Source organism: Pongo pygmaeus, chromosome 17 (assembly GCF_028885625.2).
Source record: "Pongo pygmaeus isolate AG05252 chromosome 17, NHGRI_mPonPyg2-v2.0_pri, whole genome shotgun sequence".
Taxonomy (NCBI): Eukaryota; Metazoa; Chordata; class Mammalia; order Primates; family Hominidae; genus Pongo; species Pongo pygmaeus.
In genome coordinates, this window is record NC_072390.2 from 69847024 (window position 1) to 69873425 (window position 26402).

The window sequence follows — 26402 nt, forward strand, 5'->3', positions numbered from 1 at the left end:
AGAAAATGTGTTATATATACACTATAGAATACTATGCAGTCATAAAAAAGAATGAAATTGTGCCTTTTGCAGCAACGTGGATGCAACTGAAGGTCATCAATCCTAAGTGAATTAAGGCATAAAAATAAAATCAAATACGGCACGATTCCACTTATAAGTGGTAGCTAAACACTGGGTAAACACAAACATAAAGAAGAAAACAATAGATGCTGTGGACTACTAGAGGGGGAAAGAATGGAGGGGAAAAGGTTAAAAACTACCTACTGAGTGCTATGCCGGCTACCTAGGTGACAGATTCAATAGTAGCCCAAACCTCAGCATCAGGCAATATACCCACATAACAAACCTGCACATGTACTCCCGCAGGTAAAATAAAAGTTGAAATTAAAACAAAAAATCAGAAGCTTTATTTTAATTGGTCCAATAGAGTCCTGGAAAGAAAACAAAAGAAATTTACAATTTACAATTACAAAAGAAATTATTGTAATCTTTCAGGACTCTAGAAAGAGACAGGAGGGGAAGATAGGAGAATGTTTGGGAGTACAGCCACAAGAAATCTACAGGGAACAGGATGCCTACAACATTGGTGAGAGGAGGGAAGCAAATCAGGGGCCTGGGAGAAGGATGCAGAGAATAGAAAGAGAAGGTACAAAATGACGGGGGAACAAGAACATGCGTCAAGTGTGCTACTCTGTTTTAGATGATAATCAGAAACATGTCTGATTATCTTACCTACACAACTAAATCTCACTGTAAAAGTCCATTTCCTTCCTCTTGATTAACACTACAAGCAACTATCAAACTGAGAAAAGCTATGAAAGAAATGTAAACGGTCAATGCAGGCTGAAGGAAGATCACTAACTAGTTCAGGTGTGCCAATATTTTATCTGCTTTTTATAACATGATCATTTAAAGGACCCTGTCCGTACCTGGCAGAAAGCCTTACTTTGGTCTTTCTTAGAGAGGGGCAGTGAGGAATCCGAACCAAGTAAATAAACAAGCAGTCCCCTAGTTTTTTTTTTTTCCATGGTCCACGGCAGGAAGTGCCTGAAAAGAAATAAGCTGGATGCCTGATTCAGATGAAAACGCTATGTGCCCATGTAATTTGAATTGACAATGGCAGCAACACTGAGCCCTCAGTATTTCCAAAATTCAAGTTCAGAGAATGGCTGCATCAGCACACCATCCTGTATTCACATTAGATTTCAGTTGTCCCTAGACTTGAGGTTCAGAGGCTTCTTGAGGCACGGGGGACTGAGGAAATTTCAGGACCCCCAGCGGGTAAGGCGCCACACCCTAAGGATGTCGCGGGGAGATGGAAGAGCCTTCCAAGGTGAGACCAGACTTTGGATGACTGCAAACATTCTGAACAGACAGTGAGAAGGCTTACCGCCCATAGAGAATCTTCAGGGGCAGGATGTCTTCAGAAGTCCAGGGAGACTGGGAGCGTGCAAGGGGCAGGGCTGAGAAATCTGCAGATGTTGCTCAGAACCCTTGGAGTGTAGAATTGCTGCGAACATGCAGAGGATGGGGTAACTCAGGAGCCTCAGAAGAAAACCTCAGTTACTAGGAAAAGAAGACTGGAGGATATAAAGATCAAAACAGGCCACGCATGGTGGCTCACGACTGTAATCCAAGCACTTTGGGAGGCCAAGGCGGGTAGATCACTTGAGACCAGGAGTTCAAGACCAGCCTGGCCAACATGGTGAAATCCATCTCTATTAAAAATGCAAAAATTATGCCGGGTGCGGTGGCTCACACCTGTAATCCCAGCACTATGGGAGGCCAAGGCGAGTGGATCACTTGAGGTCAGGAGTTCAAGATCAGCCTGGCCAACATGGTGAGACCCTGTCACTATTAAAAATACAAAAATTAGCCGGGCATGGTGGCATGCGCCTGTAATCCCAGCTACTTGGGAGACTGAGGTACAAGAATCGCTTGAACCCAGGAGGCGGAGGTTGCAGTGAGGCGAGATTGTGCCACTGCAATCCAGCCTGGGTGACAGAGCGAGACTCTGTCTCAAAAAAAAAAAAAAAAAAAAAAAAAAGATCAAAACACAGAGGGCAAACAGAAATTGGGTCCATAGCTGGTGCTAAAATTCAAAATTGCTCCAGCAAGGAAAGTAAAAGAAGAAAAGATAAAAATAACAGAAATAGCAGCTATGACCCACTTAATGGTCAGACTCAGGACTTTCCAGGGAAGTAATGAGAAAGAGCTTAAGATGCCTTGCAGAGGAAAGCTGGCTTTGAATATGCACGAAATATAAAAATACGTAAGCTGTTAAAGGTGAGTATTTAAAATGGTTCCCTTTGTGTCCCATGACCCACAACCTTGGAACCAATGGGAAAAAAGATGGCTTTAGGCACGGAGAACAGAGGTTGTTATTTTTCTATCAAAAATACCAAGCTCAGAAAAATTTCCCATGTACTCCTTGAAGGTATTACCATAACGTTCACTGTAAGAAAAAAAAAACAAACTTTAAATTGGCCTCAAAATAGAAGAAAAATATTTCTAGAAGCACTCTTGAAAACACAGCAACTTGGGGCTTCACTTGTCTCCATTAATACACTAAAACAGTGACTAAAGGCCATTGCAGAAAATCTCTATTAGGATTGTCCAATAAATATGAAGCCTAGTCATCCATTTAAGACCTTTAAATGTAAAAATATATCTAAGTAAGCTGTCACTTGATCTTCTTTTGAGCTCTGTTATTTATCTTTCTGTTAAAGCACTCAGTCTTTTTTTTTTTTTTTTTTTTGAACAAAGTCTCACTGTGTCGCCTAGCCTGAAGTGCAGTGGTGCAATCTCGGCTCACTGCAACCTCTGGCTCCTAGATATAAGTGATTCTCCTGCCTTAGCCTCCTGAGTAGCTGGGAATTACAGGCGTCCACCACTATGCCTGGTTAATTTTTGTATTTTTAGTGGAGACGGGGTTTTACCATGTTGGCCAGGCTGGTCTCAAACTCCTGACCTCAAGTGATCTGCCCGCCTCAGCCTCCCAAAGTGCTGCAATTACAGGCGTCAACCACTGCACCTAGCCCAATCTTAATAAAGAGGTACACAAGCAAAACTGGAGGAAGAAACCATAAGGAAGGATCAAGCCTAAAAAAAGGAGGCAAATGTCTGTATCCGGGATTCATGCTCTGCTTTCCAATGTCTCAACATAATTTTTGACCATGTTTTCCTCTACAATGCAACTGAATAAAAATATAAAGCAAATGTTGAAATTAAAGCAGAATTGAAAATCTTTGGCTTCTAAGAAAATGTAGAATACATGCTTTTCCCCATTCTTCCCGCTAAGTACAACTAAAAGCCCTGGATATTGTATATGAAAAAAAAAAAACACACACACACACACAAGAAGACTCTGAATGGTGGAGAGAAGAAGGCAGACTGTCTCTGGAACCTGGGATCCAATAAATGACACAATGGTGAATCCTCTGGGGTTTATTTTTATCTCACACATCCCAGACTTGGAGCTGGAAAAAACCAGCAGCCTGGAATGCCAATGGGGGCAAGCAAAAAAAGCCCCAACAAAAAGAGAAGAGAATCTCTGCCCTACCCTTTTGAGGGAGCGAATTGAGGATTCTCTTTCAATTCATCACTGAAGGAGGGGGAAGAGACAACTATTTCTGGTTCACTTCCTGTTAGATTCCTTAGCATTCAAGAAAGGAAGTCAATCCTATCTTTAACTGCAGAAATGTGAAAAGAAATTACTTTGCCTCTAATTAGCAACATGGGATGATCATAGAAGAAGCACTTGACAGGAAGCCCACCCTCAATTTCTCTACTCCCCAATGTCTCCCAAAGGGTTGGTGAAAAGAAGCTGAGTTCATGGAGAACTGTCTCTCCCTCCATTCCTCACAATACTCGACAATCTATCTTTGGGTCAACTTATACCATAGAGGGTGGCATTACTGGACTTTCTCACAGTGCCCTCTGTTCCTCCCTGTTCCAATGGCTTTTATTGAATTGTGCTGGCATCAGGCTATTCTGTTTAGATGATGTTCTGAGGTAAGCCTTTGTGTTTATTACAAGGGATAAGTTGAAAACATTATTCGGGGTTCTTTTTATGACCATACCCTGGGCAATTTTCTTTCTGGCCTTATAGATAGATAAGAAATAACTGAATGATCGCAAACACCTGATTGGTTTTAATCATGTGGAACTGTGACTCACAAAACTAATCATCATTTCCTGTTTGGGTTGGCTGCTGGAAAATTTGAAACTGAGTCAGTGATCTCCTGTGAGCAAGTCTGTAGCATCCATGGGCCTAATTTTGTAAATGTAACCTTATGGTATACCTATTCTTATATCTCCTTGTCCTCATCATCTAATTATTTTCTAATTTAGGTAATCATATTATATTTTACATAGCTTTTATAAATAACCTTAGATTTTCTTAAAAATTTCACAAAGGGCATGAATAGCCTGAGCATGGCCATATTTATACAACCCAAGAATATAACATGTTTAAATCTTTATAAAGTACATTTATTGCCAGGGATTCAAGTAGTAAGATGTTGATGAGAATGAAAATTCCAGAAGAAGCCAAAAGAGCTAGGTGCTGAGACAAAGGAAGTAAAAGTAGCAATGAAAGCCATGTTGCAGGCTCCAAGAGGCTACTTCTGGGTACACTACAGATTATAGAGGCATTGGAAATATGAATACCCCTACATAGAAATCGCACAGGATACATAAGATAGTGAGATTAGTGGCATTGTAGAGCTTCTCTGAAGCTATAAAAGAATCTTACTACCATCTGTGGGGACTCATATTGCCTTCTTTTAGGATCCAATGTTTCTCTGGACTTCCATGAGTGTGAACATCACTGACTATGGGCCCCCAGTGGAATAAAGGATAACTAGGGACCACAACCACAAGAAGAGAAGAGGTCAGATCCTTAACATTCCCAGGCCAGACTAAGGGAAAGAATCAGCTTGGATGTAGGTGTAACCCTGTTCGCATTTCAACAAAATTCATGAATGTGTCTTACTATTTTCTATAAAATTCTTCTTTATTATTATTTTCATTGGTGGTAACAAAGGGTTGCCTTGAGAGAACACTCCCACCCCAAACTACTGCAGATAAATGTACAATTTAAGTGGCAACCATATGCTTTGACATGCAACCTCAGCTTCAAGGTCTTTCCTCCTCTAAGGAGTTTCCATTCCTAAGCAGCATCTATGTAAATATGGAGGGGCCAACACTGTTTATTTTTACAACTCCCTGTATTAGTCTGTTCTCATGCTGCTATGAAAACATACCCGAGACTGGGTAATTTATAAAGGAAAGAGGTTTAGTTGATTCACAGTTCTGCAGGGCTGGGGAGGCCTCAGGAAACTTACAGTCATGTTGAAAGGGCAAGTAAACATGTCCTTCTTCACATGGCGGGCCAAAACCATGCAGCAAGGAGAAGTGCAAAGCAAAAGGAGGAAAAGCCCCTTATAAAACCATCAGAACTTGTGAGAACTCACGAGAACAGCAGCATTGGGCTAACTGCCCCCATGGTTCAATTACCTCCCACCAGGTTTCTCCCATGACACGTAGGGATTATGGGAACTACAATTCAAGATTCTCATCTTTTTGGGTGGAGACACAGCCAAACCATATCAATCCCAAATATGTTTCCCCAAAAGATAACTCTTAAAAAGGACTGCATATTTGTGATGTGGCAGGGCAGATGGAAAAGTTGGAAAATGGCTTTTTGCTAATCGTTACTCAGATGAATGAAGAACCCAGTTTAAGAGATCTTCAGAGCTTTCCAGAAATAAAAAAAAGATGGTCAAAATCTTGTATAGCAGAATGAGCACATGCTTTGCTATGTATGAGAATGCAGTAGCAAAAACTCCCAGCTCTATAACTTCTGAGAGATTGAGCAATCTTGGACAACTCAATTAGAACTTCAGCTCTTTCTCAGAAAGGTGAATGAAAGGAGTAAAATAAAGAAGGTACCCGAGGTTATTCTGAAAACTGCAAAGCATTTTACCTGTGTCAATGACCAGTAATGGTAATAGAAATATGGAGTCAACCTTATTTTTAAGAAGACAAATCTTTTTAACTTTTCTGTCTCTTTTTTATGACCCTATCTATCTAATCTTAACCTAACAGAAACCCTCTTTTTTGTAGTAGCTTAATCAAGTCTCTGTTATTTCAACCAAAAGAGTCTGATTCATACTGATTTCATTTTCTTGTTACTTCACAAACTGAATGCCTCTACATAAAGCTCAGACAAAGTAGTAAGTCATCACATATATGTATGATACCCACAATCTATAAAAATTGCACAAGCCTGGATGTTGGAAAAACCTTTCTAGAAACACCAAACATCCATTTTCCCCAAGAAATTTCTAAAACTTCCTTAGGAGCTTTTAAAGAATTCTTTATAACAACTGCTTATATAGAATAGAAGAGAAAGAATAGATCAGGTTGGTTTTTAAAACAGCTACATTGTTGGCTCAAAGACAGACAATAGCCCTATCACCACTTTTTTTAAAACATTTTTTAAAGGAAAAAAAAATCAAACTTGGAAGGCCTGAACTTTTAATGGAAGATGCGTACAAATCAGTAGTTCTGCTACATGGAAAAGCTCTGCCTATTTAAGAAAAAATATTAACTGAAGATTTACTTAGAATTAAGTTATGAATATCCATATGTAATTCCAAGATCTAAGGATACTTTCTACAGTATTTCCTTCAATCTCTACAGAAATGTGCAGTGTTATAAAACTATCCTAGAAGTCCAATCTCTTGGGCTATATGTTTGTTACAGGGAAGAAGATAGGAAAATTAATAACATATTGGTATCCTAGTATGTTTCAAATGTGTGTGTATAATTGCCAGGATCAGCCCATTTCTGGGCTTTGGCATATGTGGTCCAAAATGCAAGAATACAAGCCAGGCAGAAGGTACAACATATGAGGACAGGTGGAAAGAAAGATAAAAAAGGAAAGGAAGCAGCAGGGAGCCTGTAGGGGGGAAATCGAAAGACTGAGAAAGAAGGATGTCTGAGTACGTATCATTGAATAAATGACAACAACAATTCTGTCCATAATGGTGCCTGATATCCTAGTGAACAACAGCTCTAGGATGACAAACTAAGATCTTGAAATCGATTTGACTTTGAACAATATTATATAATTATATCGGAACATACAATGACTGTGTTGGACTTAGAATTTTTAAAAAATGAAAAATCTCATAAAATGTCTTAGGATATGATTTATTACATGATAATACACAGACTTTTTCTAATAGCGGCTGAGTAGCACAGCGATTATGGTGATATCCACAAACCCACCCCCAGCATACTGAGGACTGTGACTGCTTGTGAACTTTGAGTATTTATAAGTAAGTCCAAAGAACTGAGGATATTGTCCATAGCATTTCCTTCACCCTACAGAATTAAGGAGTATCAGGAAACTATCTTAGAATTCTGCTTGTGGGCTGGCCAGTGTAATGTCTGCTGTAGAAGAGACTCATTAACAAAGACAGAAGCATCAGGGAATAAAGACCTCTCAAGCGTCCTCCTTAGCACAAATGGTAAACCAGGAGGTGCCAGGCTCACTCACTCATTCACTCTTCAGAAGGACTAACCTTCCCGCAGTGTTCCCTGCACCCCCAGTGAACTCTGCCCCCGGCTCCCAACTGCCCTGTGATTCCTCTGAGTTTGAGGAATGGGAGGCACATAACTACATGACTGTTAATCCTAGGAATTCAAACTTCCTCCTGCACTGTCAGTCAACCTATTTCTTTGGGGGACAGAAGGTCTTCTGTTCCCTGGCTGGCATACCAGCAGACAGGAAAGAAACCAGGAACTGCCTTTACTTAACAGGTAGCTTCGCAAACCTTTTTCCATATGTAGCACTGGATTTGAGTTGCAGTAGCTTGTTTTCCAAAGACAGTTTTCTTTCTAGTAGTGTTCTCTTTTCCTAGGAGAAAATAAGATACAAATTTTGCTAAACTGCATGTGTATGTTTGGTAAGGCCTTCCTCTTGTCATACTATAACTATGGCTTGAGCTAAAGAGTTAATTTCCCATGTGCTGTTACTCCTCATCTTCAAGGAAACCTGGCCAAGTATTCTCCTGTGTGCTTTACACATAGTTCAACTATAGGCCAAAAATAGTTGTCTTCACTCTCTCACCTGCCTGGAGGACTTCTCCTGCTCCTCCTCCAGGGCATTGCCCATAGCCTGTTCAGCTCAACCTCTCCCACTCACTTCTGGCCATCCTACCACACGTAAACAGCCTGCTCATCCCTCGCTAGACCCTGGCTCTCCCACCCTTATACCTGCTTCGCCTACATTAGACCGAGTTGTTGGTATCCAAGGACACTAGATACCTCTACATACTATGTGGCATCTGTCAGAAGGTAGTAAAGCAATAAACATATTTTTGATGAAGGATCAAGGCCACAAAGGATACAACTCTTTCCAATTAGGATACAGGAGAAACTGAGATTGCAATTTTATGATGCTGGGAAAGAATATCTTTTAAAAAGATGCCTTAATTTGATTATTAAGCCAAAGCCTTTCCATCCAAAAGGAAAACAGAGAAGACCATGAAAAATGAAGCTGAGATGACTGTGTTCATTTTATATTTGATGGCACTCGGCTGAAAAAAAGGAATTTGGTGCTTTGGCCTGATGGTTTAGGTTGCCAAGTTGGAAGGAATCAGGGGAGATTGAAAAGAGGCAGGAATTGGTATCGGCAACATGGATGGAATTGACTGCAAGAGGCGTGCTGAAACTGTAATGCTGTTTAAAATTACTTCCTGCTGCAGCATCTGAGTGAAAAGTACACAGCAAGGCAGTGCTGTATAGCAGAAACATCACAAAGACTGTACATAGGGACTTACCTGGTTTCTAAATTTCGGCCAAGGTTTTAAACTCTCTGGGCCTTACCAATGTTAAGAAAAATTAACCCAAACTTGGAAATAAAAACAATATACAGCATGCAGTTTTAATGTCATATTGGGTCATCGTTTAATCATCTGACCCAAGATTTGTTTAATTCTCTCAGAGAATTTCCCTGTGTTCGCTTTTATTATTTATCATTTGATTAGAGCCCTGAGTCTGTGAAGCTGCATGTAAATTTGTAGATTTCTGTCTGGTGGAAGACATAATCCCAAAGGTTATGATTTAATTGCCTTAAAGAATATTAACCATTTTTTTAATTTAATCTAGTACTCCTATACTATTTTTCACTTTTTCTCCAAAATGCCTATAAATGGCTAGTTTCTGAAAATATTTTATTTAAACCAGCTTTCTCATCTTATTGTTTCCCTCATTAATTAATGAGTTAGTTACAACATTTGACTTGTATTCATTCTATATTCATTTGACTTATATTTGTATCTTCTGAGCATTCCTAAAATGGGGATAATATTACTTATATTGAAATGTTGGGATAATAGAGATAATATATGTAAAAGGCATACAGGCTTCCTGGCACATATTTGGACCTCAATATATAATAATTTGAAGGCACTAATTACTTCAAATCTTATGTGTTCTGTTATGTTTTAAAATTAAGCTTTTTCAAATTTTTCTTATAGTATTCTTGCCAGATAGAAATTGTCCTGGAGTTTCCCTAGCTGTGTTCAAATTATTTCTGAAGGATCACAGATACTCCTTCCTTCCTTCCTTTCTTCCTTCCTTCCTTCCTTCCCTTTCTTCCTTCCTTCCTTCCTTCCTTCCTTCCTTCCTTCCTTCTCTCCCTCCCTCCCTCTCTCTCCCTCTTTCTTTCTTTCCTTCTTTTTTATACAGAGTTTTGCTCTTGTTGTCCAGGCTGGAGTGCAATGGTGCAATCCTGGCTCACTGCAACCTCCGCCTCCCAGGTTCAAGCAATTCTCCTGCCTCAGCCTCCCGAGTAGCTGGGATTACAGGCATGTACCACCATGCCCGGCTAATTTTGTATTTTTAGTAGAGATGGGGTTTCTCCATGTTGGTCAGGCTGGTCTCGAACTCCTGACCTCAGGTGATCCACCCACCTTGGCCTCCCAAAGTGCTGGGATTACAGGTGTAAGCCACTGCGCCCGGCCCACAGATACATCTTACAAGCGTTATGATAAGGCTTGGATTGTCAAAAAAAACACACCACAGATAATGTATTTTGAATTTGTAGGGTGAGGGAAAATAGTGCCTAACAAATGTTAAATAGACTTACTCTTGGTTAATGGATTTTCATAAACGGGTCAAGGGGACCAGACAACCGGACAAGTAAATGCTCTCCCTTGGCCAGGCTCTGTCATCTAGCTTGGGTTCTTTTTGCCTCCTCTTTGACAACACAGAAAATCTCACCATACCAGATAGGACTTCTCAGGCAATGTCTTCAGGAAAGGGAAAGGAAATTCACGGCACCACACAGTGGGCAACCCACTATTCCCAGAGCCATACCTCCAGACAGCTCCAGGTTTCCCTCACCAGGCTGATCGGAGAGGGCACCAATTTCAATCATTGCCAAATGCTAACATCTAAATGTTTTGGAACCAAGTCTATCATTTTTGTCCAGCGTTACAGAAGACGGGGGCATAATGGAAAGGGTTGTGATCTAGAAAGTGGAGGATTGTGAAATAGTTTCTGGTTCATGCTGTCTTCATTTATAAAATGATGATGAGGAATTAGGTGGTCTCAAAAGAGCTTTTGAGCTCTAAAATTGCAATGGAGCTAAATCAATGACACTAGAAAACAAACACGATGTAACAGAATTGCACTGCTAGCAAATGGAATATATGCCATATTAAAATGCTCTTATTGGGCATTTTTGCTAGCTTATCACTGTGCTTATGGAATTCATTCTCACTACATTCCTGATTAAAGTGGGACAGATGGTGAAGGTTTTAAGTAATGTGTTCATTACCGGACCTCATACCACTAATGGCTATTTACTGGAGCGGTAGATTGTTCAAGTGAGTAGCAAGTAAATTTTTCCCCAGGGGGCACCCACGACGAGGGCAATATTTATCAACCTTTGTGAGGATGTTTGTTTTTAATTTTTACTTTCCTTTTGAACTTGTTTCTTTTTCCCATTAATACAAAAGGCCCAGTACACCCTCTCCTTATTCTGGCACACACTCCCCACCTGAGACATCCTTCCTCACAGCCTGTCTTCTCAGTCTCTCTTTAAACCAAGATGTTGCCAAACGTTGTTCCTTATAGCTTTATTTATTTGCTTGTTTCACAAATATAAAATATTTTTAAGCCAACTTTTTTTTTCTTTGAGACAGAGTCCTGCTCTATCACCCAGGCTGGAGTGCAGTGGTGTCATCTTGGCTCACTGCAGCCTCCACCTCCCAGGTTCAAGTGATTCTCATGCCTCAGCCTCCAGAGTAGTTGGGACTACAAGCACATGCTACCATGCCCAGCTAATTTTTGTATCTTTTTTTTTAGGAGAGACAGCGTTTTACCATGTTGGTCAGGCTGGTCTCGAACTCCTGGCCTCAAGCAATCCTCCCGCCTCAGCCTCCCAAAATGCTGGAGTTACAGGTGTGAGCCACCGTGCCTGGCCTAAATCATTTTTTATTTTAAATAAAACTCCTGCACATTTCCCCTCCACAGCATCCACAGTTATCTCTACCCTCCAGAGATTCCAGTAGGCTGCCCTCCAGAAAGTCACTGAACTATTCCGGAAGGTTGCTGCACGGCCTTACTAAGCCATGTGCATCCTGTCTACTTCCTTTGTCCAAGATCTCCTGGAGACAGCCCACTGTTACGAGTTATTATCAGGGCAGGAGCTAGGCCATCACTTCCCAAGAATGTCCTGCCAGGATCTGAGCCACTGAACCTTATTCTGGGGCATGCTCCTCTGCCTTTGACTGGGCTTTCAGCCTCCCTAAAGGACTCATAGAGGAATTAAGAAAGGGAGATCTGGGAAGTTCCTTGAGCCTCACACAATCCAGATATACTACATTGTCATCTCCACAAAAAGAGACTGTCTGGTTCATTCACAAGTATATATTCAGCCCCTAGTTCTATGCTACGCATGGTGGTGTTCAAATATTTGTTTAGTAAACAGTCAAGTAAATATACCCCAGAACTCTGAGATGAACTAACATCTAGTACACATTTCCTGAGATCACTAGGAAACAGAAATTATCTTCTACTGTTCTTTTTTTTTTGAGACGGAGTCTCGCTATGTCACCAGGCTGGAGTGCTGTGGTGCAATCTCGGTTAACTGCAACCTCCGCCTCCTGGGTTCAAGCGATTCTCCTGCCTCAGCCTCCCAAGTAGCTGGGACTACAGGTGCGTGCCACCATGCCCAGCTAATTTTTGTATTTTTAGTAGAGACGGGGTTACACCATGTTGGCCAGGATGGTCTCGATCTCTTGACCTCATGATCCGCCCACCTCGGCCTCCCAAAGTGCTGGGATTATAGGCATGAACCACCATGCCCGGCCTGTTCTTTTGTTAATTTGGGAGCAGTGACAGTTGCCACTAAACCTGACCCAATATTACTGGGTTTGAGATGGCGTGAGCTCTAGACTAAACTTAAATTTTAAGCTGGTTAATCAAGTTGTTTGGTTAAGCAATTTATTCGTTTCCCAGAATTGTCTTTCTTTCCTTAATGCAAACATTCTTTGTGCTATCTTGGTTTTGTTAAGCTATTTATTATAGGATCAAGTATTCTACCACAACCAAGTACACAACCAAATATGACAGTTTTTCCAAAACAGCATAATTATAAATTGTCACGCCTGGATAAACTAATTGCTTAAGGAGATTCTAACCCAGTGATTCTGCTAAAGTATAACACTCAGTGACCTTCCACATAATACACATGCAGCTGAATATTATTATCTTAGAGCCACTTGATAATGAGCATATTTAATTTTTGTGATTTCCTCATAGGAACTTCACCAAGACTACAAATTCAACCAAGTCACAATGTCATAAAACTTTAAATTCTTGGGAAACATTTTTAAACAAATCAAGTTTCCTTTGGTAAGAAACCTGAATATTGAAATGTGGTGTTTTTGAAATGACATTTATAAAATGGCATAAACCCAGGTAGACTCATAAAACAAAGCTAAAAAGAACAGAGGCAAATACAATAAATATAAAAAATGTATTGGGCAATATTTACTAGTATCCAAAGCCTATATTTTTCTCTATCCCCAATTCAGTTTCAGAGATGCCAGTTTTCTCTTTGTTTTGCTATTAAAAAATATTCCTTGATTTGTCCAAATTCTAAATTCTATGGCATACATACACAGATTTATGTGTTCAGCTTTTGTGTATATTTGGAGTGCCAGCTACTTAAATGAACATGGCATGAAACATTTTTAAATTTTTCTTCTATTATTACTCTTCTCTAATATGCCTTCTTAAAGTTCCAATTTCTATAGAATGGATTTTCTTAATGTGAACTGTAACTCTCCTAGTGCAGCTGTAGGTTTTTTTACAAACACAAAGTAGACTTGGGTGGCCAAAAATGGATACTGCACTGACTCTAATACATAAAAATGCTGTGATTACAGGGACCTGCTATATTATTACTCCTAGTAGATGGACTTTGTGATCTTTTCCATTATTTGCATTCACAGCCTCACCTGTTTCCCCTTTCTAAGTCACATATTTCCTAGAAAGAGAAAGTGACAAATGATGATATGACTACAGTATTTGCAGAAAGGTAAATCAATCACTACAGTATAGATCATATGAAATGTTTATGGGAAAAATTAATATTAAATACCTCCTAAGGCCAAGAATTGTAAAGAATACTTTCACATAATATTATCTTATTTAATTTAATATTCTATTTATTTTAGTATTATTTTGTTTCATTCTCATCCTAACGCTGTCAGTAAGAAAAATCCTCTAATTCTCCAGGGGCGTACCTTTTCCATTCTCTGTACAAGGTTCTCCAATTCTGTAATTTGACTGTGTTTTTCTTCAAGTTTTTCAGCAACTTGATTCAGATTTTCAACATGTTGTTTCAATTTCTGTTCTTTTTCAAGCTTGTTAACCTATGGTCAGAGAAACAGTTGTGTTGTGAAAACTCTGTTTTTCTTAAACCTATACACATATTACCCCTTTCTATAATTTTCTAATTAGCCAAAAAAATTCAGAATTCATACTTGTTTAGAATTACTCTTGATTTCAGTGTTTACTTCAAAATAACCCTGATAGACTACAACAACATTAAATAGAGAATGAATAATGTATAAATATTCTTCCTAGAATGTTTCCATTTGTTACCATAAAGCATACTTCCTGAACTGGTGTAAGAGAGAAAGATGCTAATTTAACAAAAGCAACATTTTTTTTTTTATTTTTTATTTTTTTATTATTATTACTATTATTATTATTATACTTTGACTTTTTCTCAACAATTATTATCCAGAACAAAAAAACCTTACATGTTCAATTAAAACATGTTTTATTTTTCATTACAAAGTGTCATAAAAGCAGAATAACTCTCCTCAGTGTGTCATGGTGCTACTTCATAGGCATAGAGCAGGGGTTGTGCTGAACCATCATAGGAGAGAAGACTCCATCTAGCAGGCAGTAGCTACAGTGGGACTGTGTCAACTAACTTGTTAGTCTTCTGCATGTGTATTTAACAAAGCTTGACATTTCACAGTGAAAAATAAGTGTCTGGCTTCCCTTGTAAATACCAAGTGGGCCTTCCAGTCAGGTCACTCCAGGCTGGCGCCAAGCCCACATTACAGGGATGCATGCTTCCCGTCCCCACAAGCACCCCCATAGCATAGCGCCCTCATCCGCTTCCCGCTTATGTTCTTCATCTGCACCCTGCATGCATGTGAGTTTGCAACCATCATTACCACAGCCTGACGCATGAAAGGGTGTCACCTAGGCAGTGAATTTCCTACTGTACTCCCCTGGGGACCTTCTTAGAGCCTGAGCTGACAGACACCTGGGTGCCCCAAACTATGATGAATGAACTTTCCTATTAGTTGTTTTATAGTTGTAATTTTGGCAAACACACATACAGGCATACACACACTTTTTTGACTCCTCCAGTTCTAGAATATATTTTTCAGACAGATTTTATTGGTCCTAGTATATATACTTCAGATTTAAAAACAAATGAACAAAAAAGAATATGTTTGAGTATATGTACATGATTTTTATTTTTAAAATTTATATATATTTACATATTAAAATATAAAAGTATCTAACTTTATATATTTTTAAAAATATATAACTATATTATTTATACAGATAAATATATTTATTTATATAGATATTATATATTTATTATTATATTAGATATTATATAATTATTTATATAGATAAATATGTATCTATATATTTTATTAAAAATATATAGATATATATTTTATTAAAAATATATAGTTATATATTTTATTAAAAATATATAGTTATATATTTTATTAAAAATATATAGTTATATATTTTATTAAAAATATATAGTTATATATTTTATTAAAAATATATAGTTATATATTTTAAATAATATATAAAAATATATAACTTTATATATTTTTGAAATATATATAGATACATATTTTGTTTTCTAATTTTTAAATCTGAAGTATGTATCCTAAGACCAAAACAATTTTGAAAGCATGTGTCTAGCCCAACTCTCATTCTAGAGACAAGGACACCCAAATCTAGAGAGGAAGAATGGCTCAGTCTGGGTCATCTAGCAAGTCAATGGCAGAACCCGAAGAGAAGTTACGAGCCTGGCTCCGCAGGGCCAGCCCAGATTTCCAGGCAGGGTGGCACTGCCTCCCTCCCACCTGTGCTCATGGGGGCTCTGGGCAAGAACGGCAACACAGCAGCTCAGCAACATCTGGGGGTGTCGGGCTAAGCAGGGGTGAGGGAAATTGGCAAAAAAGACAAGTACACCGCTTGTCTTTCCCAAGTCTTTTGCCAAGTCACTTGGCCATTGCTTGTTTCTTTTCTAACTCTTCTAGAAAGATGAACTTCAACAGCTCAGGGTGGGGGCTAGTTCTCCAATAGACAAGCTGCGTGTTTGGTACCTGGAGTAATTGTTTACTGTCCTCATGCTTCTTTCTCACTTCTTCAGATTGTGTTTGGTAGTTTTCAAATAATCTCTGGGCCACGTTTCTCAGAGCTGCTGCTCCTGCTTCTCTGGAGGCTTCCAGCTAGAAAAGAGGTCACTATGCATATTCTGACATTTACAACAAAAAGTGTTAAAGGCAGAACAGTTTGATGGACAATTAAGAACACCAAGGGTATAACTATACCATTTACAGCCTCATAGACAATGGATAGGAGAGAAGACACTGTTATTTGGTAAGAGGAAAATGTAAAATGAGAAACTCCCTATTTAGAGGGGCTGTTGAACAGGCAGATTTGCCATAGTCAAACCAAACCAGAGCTCTGTGCACAGTAATGCCCTGTAGTGATAGTCCTCACTGTTCAAAGATAACTCCATGGTGCTCTGTCAGCTTACACACTTATTTGCAAGCCTTTTATCATTAATGTCCATAACAGTATTAAAAAGTGTATCTTCCTGAAATAGAAGTGGGACAAGGTTAAAGTATTGAGGACAATAATGCTAAAATGTTATGAATCTTTCCAGGATTTAACCTAAGGAAACAATCAAGGATGACTATAAGGATTTCCCCACCAAGATATTAATTGCAGGACTGCATATAAAATAAACCCCTAAAGAGGAAAATCAAAAGCATTCAGCAATAGACAAATGTAAAAAACATTGTGACATTTGACTATGAAGGCTATAATTAATATTTATTAAATATGAACACACTTTTAAAAACATATTGTGGATTGTGGTAAGAACACTTAACGTGAGATATACTAAGTGTACAGTACAGTATTGTTAACTATAGGCATAATGTTATGCAGTAGATTTCTAGAACTTAATCATCTTGCATGACTGAAATTGTCTAATTGTTGAAGTTTTGTAGGATATTTTCAGAAACAAAAGAAGCCTCAAAAATAAAACAGTGAGATATGATTTGTGAAATATAAAAATGCTTCTCTATGTAAGGGAGCACACAGATGGACCTATGGATGTGTGTGGACATCTCTCTGTTTTTACAGAGCCACCAATGCTAACAACCCACTCTATTAGCTCAAAGCCTCAAAACACAAAATTTGAAACTTCTAACAATCATACCTTGATTTTCAATACTTCATTCTCTTTGTTCATTTCTAAGAGTTGTAGGTCTTTTCCTTTTATCTTTTTCATAAGCAAATCCAAACTGCAACAAGAAGGATCCATTTCAGAATCAGAGCCCAGTTGAAGGTTTCCACAGTGCTGAAACAGACAAATGAAAATCATAGACCTGACTATCTTTTCCTCTACAAACTTTGACAACAATAATGATCTTTTAGTATTACATATATCAAAGAAGCTTCAGGTCAGCATAAATAAACATCTTTTGAATCTCAAATTTCAATGGGAAATTCTAGATGAAGCAGCTGACTTCTAATTTGCTGAAATTTAAACAGATTCTTATACTGAAAGAGTTAGAATGACATTTTAACTTTTATATTTTCTATAGTTTCAAATATATTGATAAGGGCTTTTTAGGAGATAAATAATGTCCACAAGTCCACAAGACCAGACATTTTTTAAAAATCTAAGTTGTGGACATAATTACATTTTGGTTACATTGCATTATAGACTAATACTGTCAGACCTAATAGTTACAATACATAATAGTCAATGTTTGGTGATGCTTCACTGTAATTACCTCATATTAAATTTCCAATCAGAGATATCAGAACTGAATGACACTGCCATTATAACTTGATGTAAGCTCTAGCTCACTGAAAATACACTTGGAACATAAATCTCATCTGGAATCGTGGACACACGGAGGTGGATAATAAATTGGAAACCATCTAACTTAAACTGTCCATTTTACAGATGTAGAAACTGAGGACCAGGGCCCAAGTTTATGCAGCAAGCGAGCGGGAGAGCTCATGGCACCGCCTCTTGAATAGTTATTGTGTGCTCTTTCTGTTCTTTCAATTTATTTCAAAACTGAGAAACGATTACACAATTACACATACACTACAATTATAATAACAACTTCTATTTGTTAAACACCAGTTATATGCCAGGTCATCTTTTAGATGTTTTACGTACAGTCCTTTGTCTGAATACTCAAAACACTGGAAGGTGCTAAGCCCTTTACACAGGTGAGGAATTTGAAGATGAGAGTTTAACAAACACACCTAAGGTTTTACCTAAAGTAACTGCCAGACCAGAATTAGAATCCCAGTTTGTTTAACAACAAAATATATGTTCTTTTCACTACGATATAATAACTATGATTGCAGAAAAAAAAAAACTAAAAGAACTTAGTGTATGTGGATAACATCCTCCCTCACCATAACTCTGTCACAGTTTTGTGTTTTAGAGTCTAGACCCTAGTGCATACTTCCACTCTTCATATACAGAGTAGGAATTATTTTCTTTTTTAATTTGTTAAAGAATATTTGACAAAAAAAAAAAAAAACTCTTGAAGAAGGTAGATTATCAGCAGTGGTAGATGGCTACAAAGATCATTGATCAGTGCTTTTCAAACTTCAATGTGCCTGTGAATTACTGGGTGATAGAACTGGTTAATAATGCAGATTCTGAATCAGGAGGTCTGGGGTAGAGCCTAAATGCTGTGTTTCTAACAAGCTCCTGGTGATGCTGAGCTGCTGAGACTGCAGACCACACTTGAGAGTAGCAAGGCCCTAGATCACTATGGTGAAATCTCTACAGGGCCAGAGGGCTGATGTTTTGATGCATGGTTGATCAGCTGACCTTCTGTAGTTTGAGGTGGCTGAGGCAGACACATGGCAACACAATGTCGTCACCATTCCTAAGAAGCTCCTCCTATCTATGGTGGGCATTCAGTCCTCAATTTCCTTGGCCCATGGACAGCATTTGACAGAGGGGTCCCACTCTGCTTCTGAAGCCCTCTCCTCATTTGCCTTCAGTGACTCCTGCTAAAGTGGGCTTGACAGGAGTAGCTTCAAACCATAAGAGGTCAGCAGATCAACCATACATCAAATCATCAGCCCTCTGGCCCTGTAGAGATTTTGCCATGATAATCTAGGGCCTTGCTACTCTCAACTGTGGTCTACAGTCCCAGCAGCTCAGCATCAACAGGAGCTTGTTAGAAATACAGCATCTAGGCTCTACCCTAGAACCCTGAAATCTCCTTCTTTTCCTCCTAATCCACCAGCCTCATCTCAGCTTCCTGGGATGGTTCTTCTTCCTAATATCTAAACATTAGGAACGGTCCCCTCAAGTCTCAGTTCTTAGATCTTCTCTCATTTCTCTCCACACTCACTCACTTGGTAAACTTCTCCAGTTTCAGAACTTTAAATACAATCCTTAAATGTCCAAAATCTCTACCCTGTATCCTGGACCTTCTAGCTCAGTCTTCTACCCACAGCTCCAGAATCAGATGTCCAGCTGCTTATTAGAAGCCTCTACTTGGAGGTCTAACAGGCAGCTCAACATAGCCCAAACTGAATTTTTTAATCTTCCCTATTATTCCTAAACATAACCTTGTTTTCTAGTTTAGAAGTATTTTAAATAATAATTGAAGCTAGTTATGTTAGTGTGGGAGGCTGAGGGTGATGAAAATGACTACATTTATGCATTATACCCCACGGACTCTGTGGCCATGCCTATAGTGGACAACACTGATTAAGTACACTTGGCTCAGATGTGGTTTAGCTTGGTGTAATCCAGACAAGGCTAAGTGCAGATTGCTCGACCTTAGGTATATAAAGCTGATGTTGGGGAAGGGAGTGCATTCAAGCTTATCAACTATCTGACATAGTCTTCACTCAACTCAGGCCTAAAAGCTTCAACTGTATGTGTCTATTCGTGTGGCCCACGTGAGTCTAAAAGCTCTGCCTGTCATTGGGAAATGTTGCTGTCATGGATCTTGGCTGGGCCAACATCTTCTCATTTACTTTCGATAAGTAAGCCTTGTTTAATATATTCAAGTCAGGCCTAGCCATTCCAATTTGATCTTATAACATTTGTGGTTAAACATTTCACACATATGGCCATTAACGTCTTTAGATATGCATGAAATATTTCAACACTCATTCTTCGAATCTTCAAATAACTTAGTAATTGCCCAAAAAATTACTTTAAAAAGTCTAAATGGCTTTATGCTAATCTTCTGCAGGAAATTATTACCTTTGCTTCTAGTTTGTGATTTGTACTGTCATGTCTTATTTCATCTTTAAACATCTGGGTCCTGATCTTTTGCAGAGTAGTTCGAATCTAGAGAAGGAAAAAAAAACAACAACATTTGTTTCAAAGGCATTTAATGCCAAACGCTTTTTTTTTCTCAATACCAGTTACAGGCTACCTGATTATCTAGAAAGTAATACATATATACATATATTGATCTCAGATTTAAATAACTGCCACCATCAACCTAACTTGCATTTAGGCTAATATTGCTTAGCCTGCTGAAAGTAAGCATTTGGTCTTTATAACTCTTTCTCAGACAAATCTAAAATATCACTTAAGTGAATATTATCCCCCAAACAATTATTATTTAGTAATTAGTACTTAATACTATTTAGTTTTGTTTTGTCTATTTAGTAATTTAGTACTAATTTACTGTTTAGTAATTACTATAAAACAATTACTACTTAGTAATCTCTACAAAATAATTACTACCTAGTAATTACTACAAAATAATTACTATTAAGTAATTACTACAGAATAATTACTGAGAAATCACACACATTTATGCATGAAATATAAGCCCCATGTCTTGATGACCTATGGAGTTGCAAGACACTCAAAGATGATGGAATTAATTGATCTGAACAAGTTATAAACTATGCCAGAATTTGTCCATTATTTCACTAAATAATTAAATAATCCAAAAAGGTAAAATACGAAATTTCTCTTTTTATTCAGCATCCTCTTAGACTGTAAGACTGTAAGAGTAGGAGCCAGGTTTATACTCTAGCACATTTTTTTATTTTTTATTATTATAATTTTTTTGAGATGGAGTCTTGCTCTGTCGCCCAGGCTAGAGTGCAATGGTGTGATCCCTGCTCACTGTAACCTCCGCCTCCTGGGTTCAAGCGATTCTCCTGCCTCAGCCTCCCGAGTAGTTGGGATTACAGGCACCCACCACCAAGCCTGGCTAATTTTTTTGTATTTTAAGTAGAGATGGGTTTTCTCCACGTTGGTCAGGCTGGTCTCAAACTCCTGACCTCAGGTGATCCACCTGTCTTGGCCTCCCAAAGTGCTGGGATTACAGGTGTGGGCCACTGCACCTGGCCTACTCTGGCACATTTTAAGTGCTTAATACATGTCTGTTGTAAGAAACAGTTAAGAATAAATATTTCTGTCAGCCATTATCATTTTGGATTCTTATAAGACTTCACATGTTTAATAAAGTGATATGCCAACCCACAGTCACTGGCAATAGTTACCCTGAACTGTGTAAAGGAACAAGGTAACGAGAGGCACCAACTCAGCAGGAAATGTAAACATCTACTTGGGAACACGATCAACACTCATGAAACCACTGGAAAACATTATAAAACAGTAGGAAATCCAGTGGTGAATAGTGAGGGACAAATTAAGTGCTGATAGGTGTTCTGAACCCTCCTGGCCCATTATTCAATTTTACTGAGTAAGTAAAATCATTTTACTCTAAGCATAGGAACAGTTTCATATCCTCAAGAGAAATGACTAAACATGCGTTTAAACTTCAGCTAGGAAGACTGTCCTTTGCCAAACTAGAGTTGTTCCTTTACATATGTTCTATGGAGAGGGAAACAAAGTCCTCCAGCCCATATTGGAATTTCTCCTTAAAAAATCATATCATACTAATGATTTCTGCTACCCACATACCTTTTTCACATACTCGGTTTCTTCAATAATGTGAGCGGACGTAGACTCATACAAGGCAGAATTATCTTCCATCTTATCCCTTGGGGGAATTTCTGTGGTCACAGTCACTGTTGCCATTGTGAATTCTGGCTTTAGGAAAACATAAATCAGCTAAGCAAAATAGACTGTTTTGATTGTATGATTATATGGTTCATAAACTGAAATAAGTTGTTTTATCACTATAGTCAAATATAGCAGAAAAGCTATAAATCATTGGTATCTGTATATATTCATAAATCCAGGAATTAATTTAATATAAAGGCATATCATCTGAAGAAATCATTAATTAAAAATTTAACATTTAAATAATCTAAAAAGGTAAAATCTGAAATTTCTCTTTTTATTCAGTATCATCTCAGACTGTAAAATCTAAAATCTCAGACTGTAAAAAGGAATGAGGTTTATATTCTAGTACATTGTAAGTACATAATAAATGTAGAATTAACATGATACAATTATAACAAAATTATGTTTTGTGTGCGTGTGTGTATCTTCATACATAGTCTGTAAAGGCTATTTACTATTAGGAGAACTAATAGTAAAAGACTGGAAAAACCCCATGCCAACAAGAAGAGGATAGATTAAATAAACTATCAACTGCTATGAAGTCATCACTGGGATGTATTATTATCTCATGAAAAAGCATAGAGCAGAAAAGAATATGTAATATCATATTTTCTATAAGAAGGGTAGGAAATATGAATGGAAGGAAGAAATCTTTGTCTTAAGGTTTTAATACTAAACCACATATATATATATATATAAAATCTAACTATGAAATAAAATTGACAGAAAAAGAAATCATCCAAAATAAAGGTGAAATGAAATAAACTAAACAAATAAATATATCTGTATATCAAGTTCTATAACCATAAGAATTATTTCAAGTGATTAAAAATGACATACCAGGAACTATTTATCCCTGGTGTGCTATATTCTAAGAACAAAAAGAATAGCAAAACAACCTTAAACTATATTCACTCATAATATTGTTAGTGGAAATATTGGTATTGCTATTTTGAACTGCAAACTGTGTTTGGTGTGTGTTTATGTGCACAGGTTCACATTATAGAATAAAGCCAACAGGTAATTGTGTTAACATCATGAAGAATCAAGCTATTTATCATAAAAGAAAAAATAAAATGTACAACAAAAATGTTAGGTAAAGCCGGGCATGGTGGCTCACCTCTGTAATCCCAGCATTTTGGGAGGCCAAAGTGGACCGATCACTTGAGGTCAGGAGTTTGAGACTAGCCTGGCCAACATGGTGGAACCCCATCTCTACTAAAAATATAAAAATTAGCTGGGCGTGGTGCACATCTGTAATCCCAGTTACTCGGGAGGCTGAAGCACGAGAATCACTTGAACCCGGGAGGTACAAAATAATGATTTATTTTCCTTTAAATAATATATATTCTACATTTATTCACCAAAAAAACCTAGAAATAGTAGCAGTTAGCATCCCTCATGGCCAGACTGTGGTCTTTGAATATCATATCCTACCAAAAAGGAAACTAGGACTTCTTCGCTGATCCAGGTCTGGGGTAAGAAATATGTAAAGTCTTTCAAAATTGTAAAATGCTATATGACTATAAGGAATTATTGCATTTGTTCCAATGTTAATAAAAATTTGAGCTTAAAAAAAAGAAATATGTAAAGTGAGCCCGTAATTATTATTTACTATAATAAATAGTAAATAACTAATAAGTAAACTATAATAAAAAGCCCTGTGGGGTAGGATTATTAATCTTATGTTACTGATAAGAAGCCAAGACTCCACTCCCATAGTCTGAGATATCTGGTCATATCAGCAAGCAAAAAAGTGATCAATACTATTTGAATAAGACACAAAACCCATCCTGAAGAAGAATGTCTGTGATGGATTGAAACTTATCAAAAATGTTAAATCCCTGAATTTATGATGACTGAAGAAAAACCCACAACAACCACAATGCTCACTGTCCACCTTTAGAAGCACATAAGGCAAAAGCTCAATGCACATAAACCAAAAGTATACTAAAACCTGGCAAAAAAAGAAACAGGCATTTATTATATGAACTATATTTCATAGTAACCAAGTAGTTGATGAGGGGAAGTTTATTTATTGAATTCCAGCTAATAAATTCAAAAGGAGAGATAAAATTAGAAAACCTACGTTTTGCAACCCTTGATGAAGTAAAAAAACCTAAGCATCATCACCTAAAGCTAAAAACATTAGTGAATATTTAATGAGGAAACTTTAACCTGAGAGACACCATTAATCAATCTTAACATAAATTAGGGATCTTAAGAGATACAGGACCAAATGCAACACATGCATCTTGTTTGGATTTTGATTCAAAAAAATCAACTATGTAAAGACATTTTTTTGACTAACTGGATAATATGTGATGTTAAAGAATTGTTGTAATTTTGCTAGCTGTGGTAATTATGACATTCTTTAAAAGGATTGTATCTTTTAGTAATACCTACTGACGTATTTGCAGGTGAAATTGTGTTACATTTGGAACTGCTTTAAAACTCAAAGAGGGAGGTAAAAAGGAGATGCGGATAAAGATTAAGGAAGTTCAGCAAAATATAGATAACTATTGAAACTGGGTGAAGAGTCTATAGGGTTCATTGTATTCCTCTATGTATTTTGGTTTTGTTTGAAATTTCTATAATAAATAGTAAATAACTAGGAAGTAAACTCTAATAAAAAGCCCTGTGAGGCAGGATTATTAATCCTATGTTACTGATAAGAAGCGAAGACTCCACTCCCAAAGTGACATTAACTTACCCAAGACGAAGTAAAATTAATAGAGCTAAAACGCCAACCTTGGTCTTTTAGAAGTTCAGAGATGTTTCCATCATATTAAGACTGGCTTCCCTGGAGAGAAACAACAACAACAACAAAATATGTAAAATCTAACAGTGACCTAGGCTGCAAAAAAATACAAAGAATTTGCATATTTGAGGGCATCACTTTGAAACAAGATCGCTTCTGGGGATACTACAAAGTCCTGCATTTATCCTTTAATCTTCAATGAAATTGACAGATTATGCCAAGAATTTTCCATTTTATTATAAATCCTCTTAGCAGCTATGGCTTCTATTAAATATTTGTTTCAGCTGAAGTTGATATGGCAGCAGCAACTCTGCAAGTGTGCTTTTGCAAACTGTGAATGGAAGTACATCTCTTACTGGGTCCTCTGAAGTATCTTCCGGGATTAAGATATTGGTGCAAAACAACATTTAAATGCTTGAAGTAAGAGAAACACCCATAGAGTCAGTATGCAGTGTGCTTGGAAGCCAGGGAGAGGATGGTCAGGCCCGGGTAGGGGTCAGCAAACCCCAGCCTGGGAGCTCAATCCAGTTTCCCTCCTGTTTGTACAGCCCCAGAGCTAACATTTTGTTCTTACATTTTTGAATGGTCAAACAAAAAAATCAAAAGAAGAATAACATCTCATGGCACATGAAAATTATATGAATTTCAAATTTAGTATTCATGAAAATGGTTGGAAAAAATCAAAGGATAACATTTCATGACACATGAAAATTATATGAAGTTCAAATGTAGTGCCTATAAATGAAGTTTTACTCTAATACAACACAGCCATTCATGTACACATCTTTTATGTCGCTTTGGCACCACAAACAGCAGAGTTCAGTAGTTGCGACAGAGAAAGTATGTGGCAGGCAACGCCTAAAATATTTCCTATCTGGCCCTTTACAGGAAATGTTTGCTGACCTTTGGGTTAGGGCTTGGCAAGGAGTGGGGGCAGGACCAGTGGGAAAATAGAGGCAAGCAAAGCAATCGATCCGGCCTGAGTTTGTTTTTTTCCTCCAGTACAGTACCCTGGATCTACAGTCCCATTTGACTGATTTACTTTCATTTTCCTTTTTAGTATGTTATGCAATGTGTACATTAACAAATGATAAGAGGCATTTTATCATAGGAATGAATCACTCTTTAGAATGAATCCCACTGCCTTCTCAGGCTCTTTCATAATTTGAAAATTGCATTGGGCCTTACGTCTTTTATCCTAAAATATACTCTCTTATGTACCTTTTATTCTTAAAATCAAGGAATTTTGTTTCTTGATCACTGATATTTCTGAAAACTTCCCACCTTTTCCACTCACTGGTTGGGCCATCTTAAACAAGTTACATAAAATCTTTGTCTTCACTTACATAGCTGTCAGATAAGGGTGATAACACCTAGAGATAGGAAAATCAGTTGTTTTTTAAATGCCTGCTAACAGAAGGCACTCATGGACAGTTACCGTCAATAGTGTTGCCCTGTTATTTTATATTATCAATAGCCACAGAAGACAAGCAGGGCAGGTAGTTCACATCTATCTGGTTGCAAAGCTTTATAACTGTATCCATATGAAATTAAATTCCATTTCTGTCTTTGGTTCAGAAAACTTTTGTACCCAGAGTCCTTGGTTGGTATAAAGAAACCCAAGGGGAACATAAGCCGGCAAAAGTCCAAATTGCCATATGGCATTACTATCCTGGGGAAAATCCATGTTAGCATTTTATTTCAGCCAGA

At 37.7% G+C, this 26402-nt stretch overlaps 1 protein-coding gene across 6 annotated transcripts in view; it reads right to left on the reverse strand.

The window, feature by feature from the left end:
- CCDC68 (coiled-coil domain containing 68) overlaps nucleotides 1-26402 on the reverse strand; it is a 58527-nt gene that overhangs the window by 20071 nt on the left and 12054 nt on the right. For 3 of the 6 annotated variants that reach the window (XM_054460513.2, XM_063653706.1, XM_054460518.2), the window contains exons 2-8: nucleotides 24645-24734; nucleotides 21827-21951; nucleotides 20141-20227; nucleotides 17096-17236; nucleotides 15969-16094; nucleotides 13836-13964; nucleotides 7848-7930 (exon numbers count right to left, since the gene is read on the reverse strand). In XM_054460513.2, coding sequence (XP_054316488.2) covers nucleotides 7848-7930; nucleotides 13836-13964; nucleotides 15969-16094; nucleotides 17096-17236; nucleotides 20141-20227; nucleotides 21827-21943 — 683 coding nt within the window. In that variant the 5' untranslated portion in view covers nucleotides 21944-21951; nucleotides 24645-24734. Of the gene's footprint in view, nucleotides 1-7847; nucleotides 7931-13835; nucleotides 13965-15968; nucleotides 16095-17095; nucleotides 17237-20140; nucleotides 20228-21826; nucleotides 21956-24644; nucleotides 24735-26402 lie in introns of those variants that run through there. The other 3 variants (XM_054460514.2, XM_054460516.2, XM_054460515.2) reach the window with 2 other exon arrangements.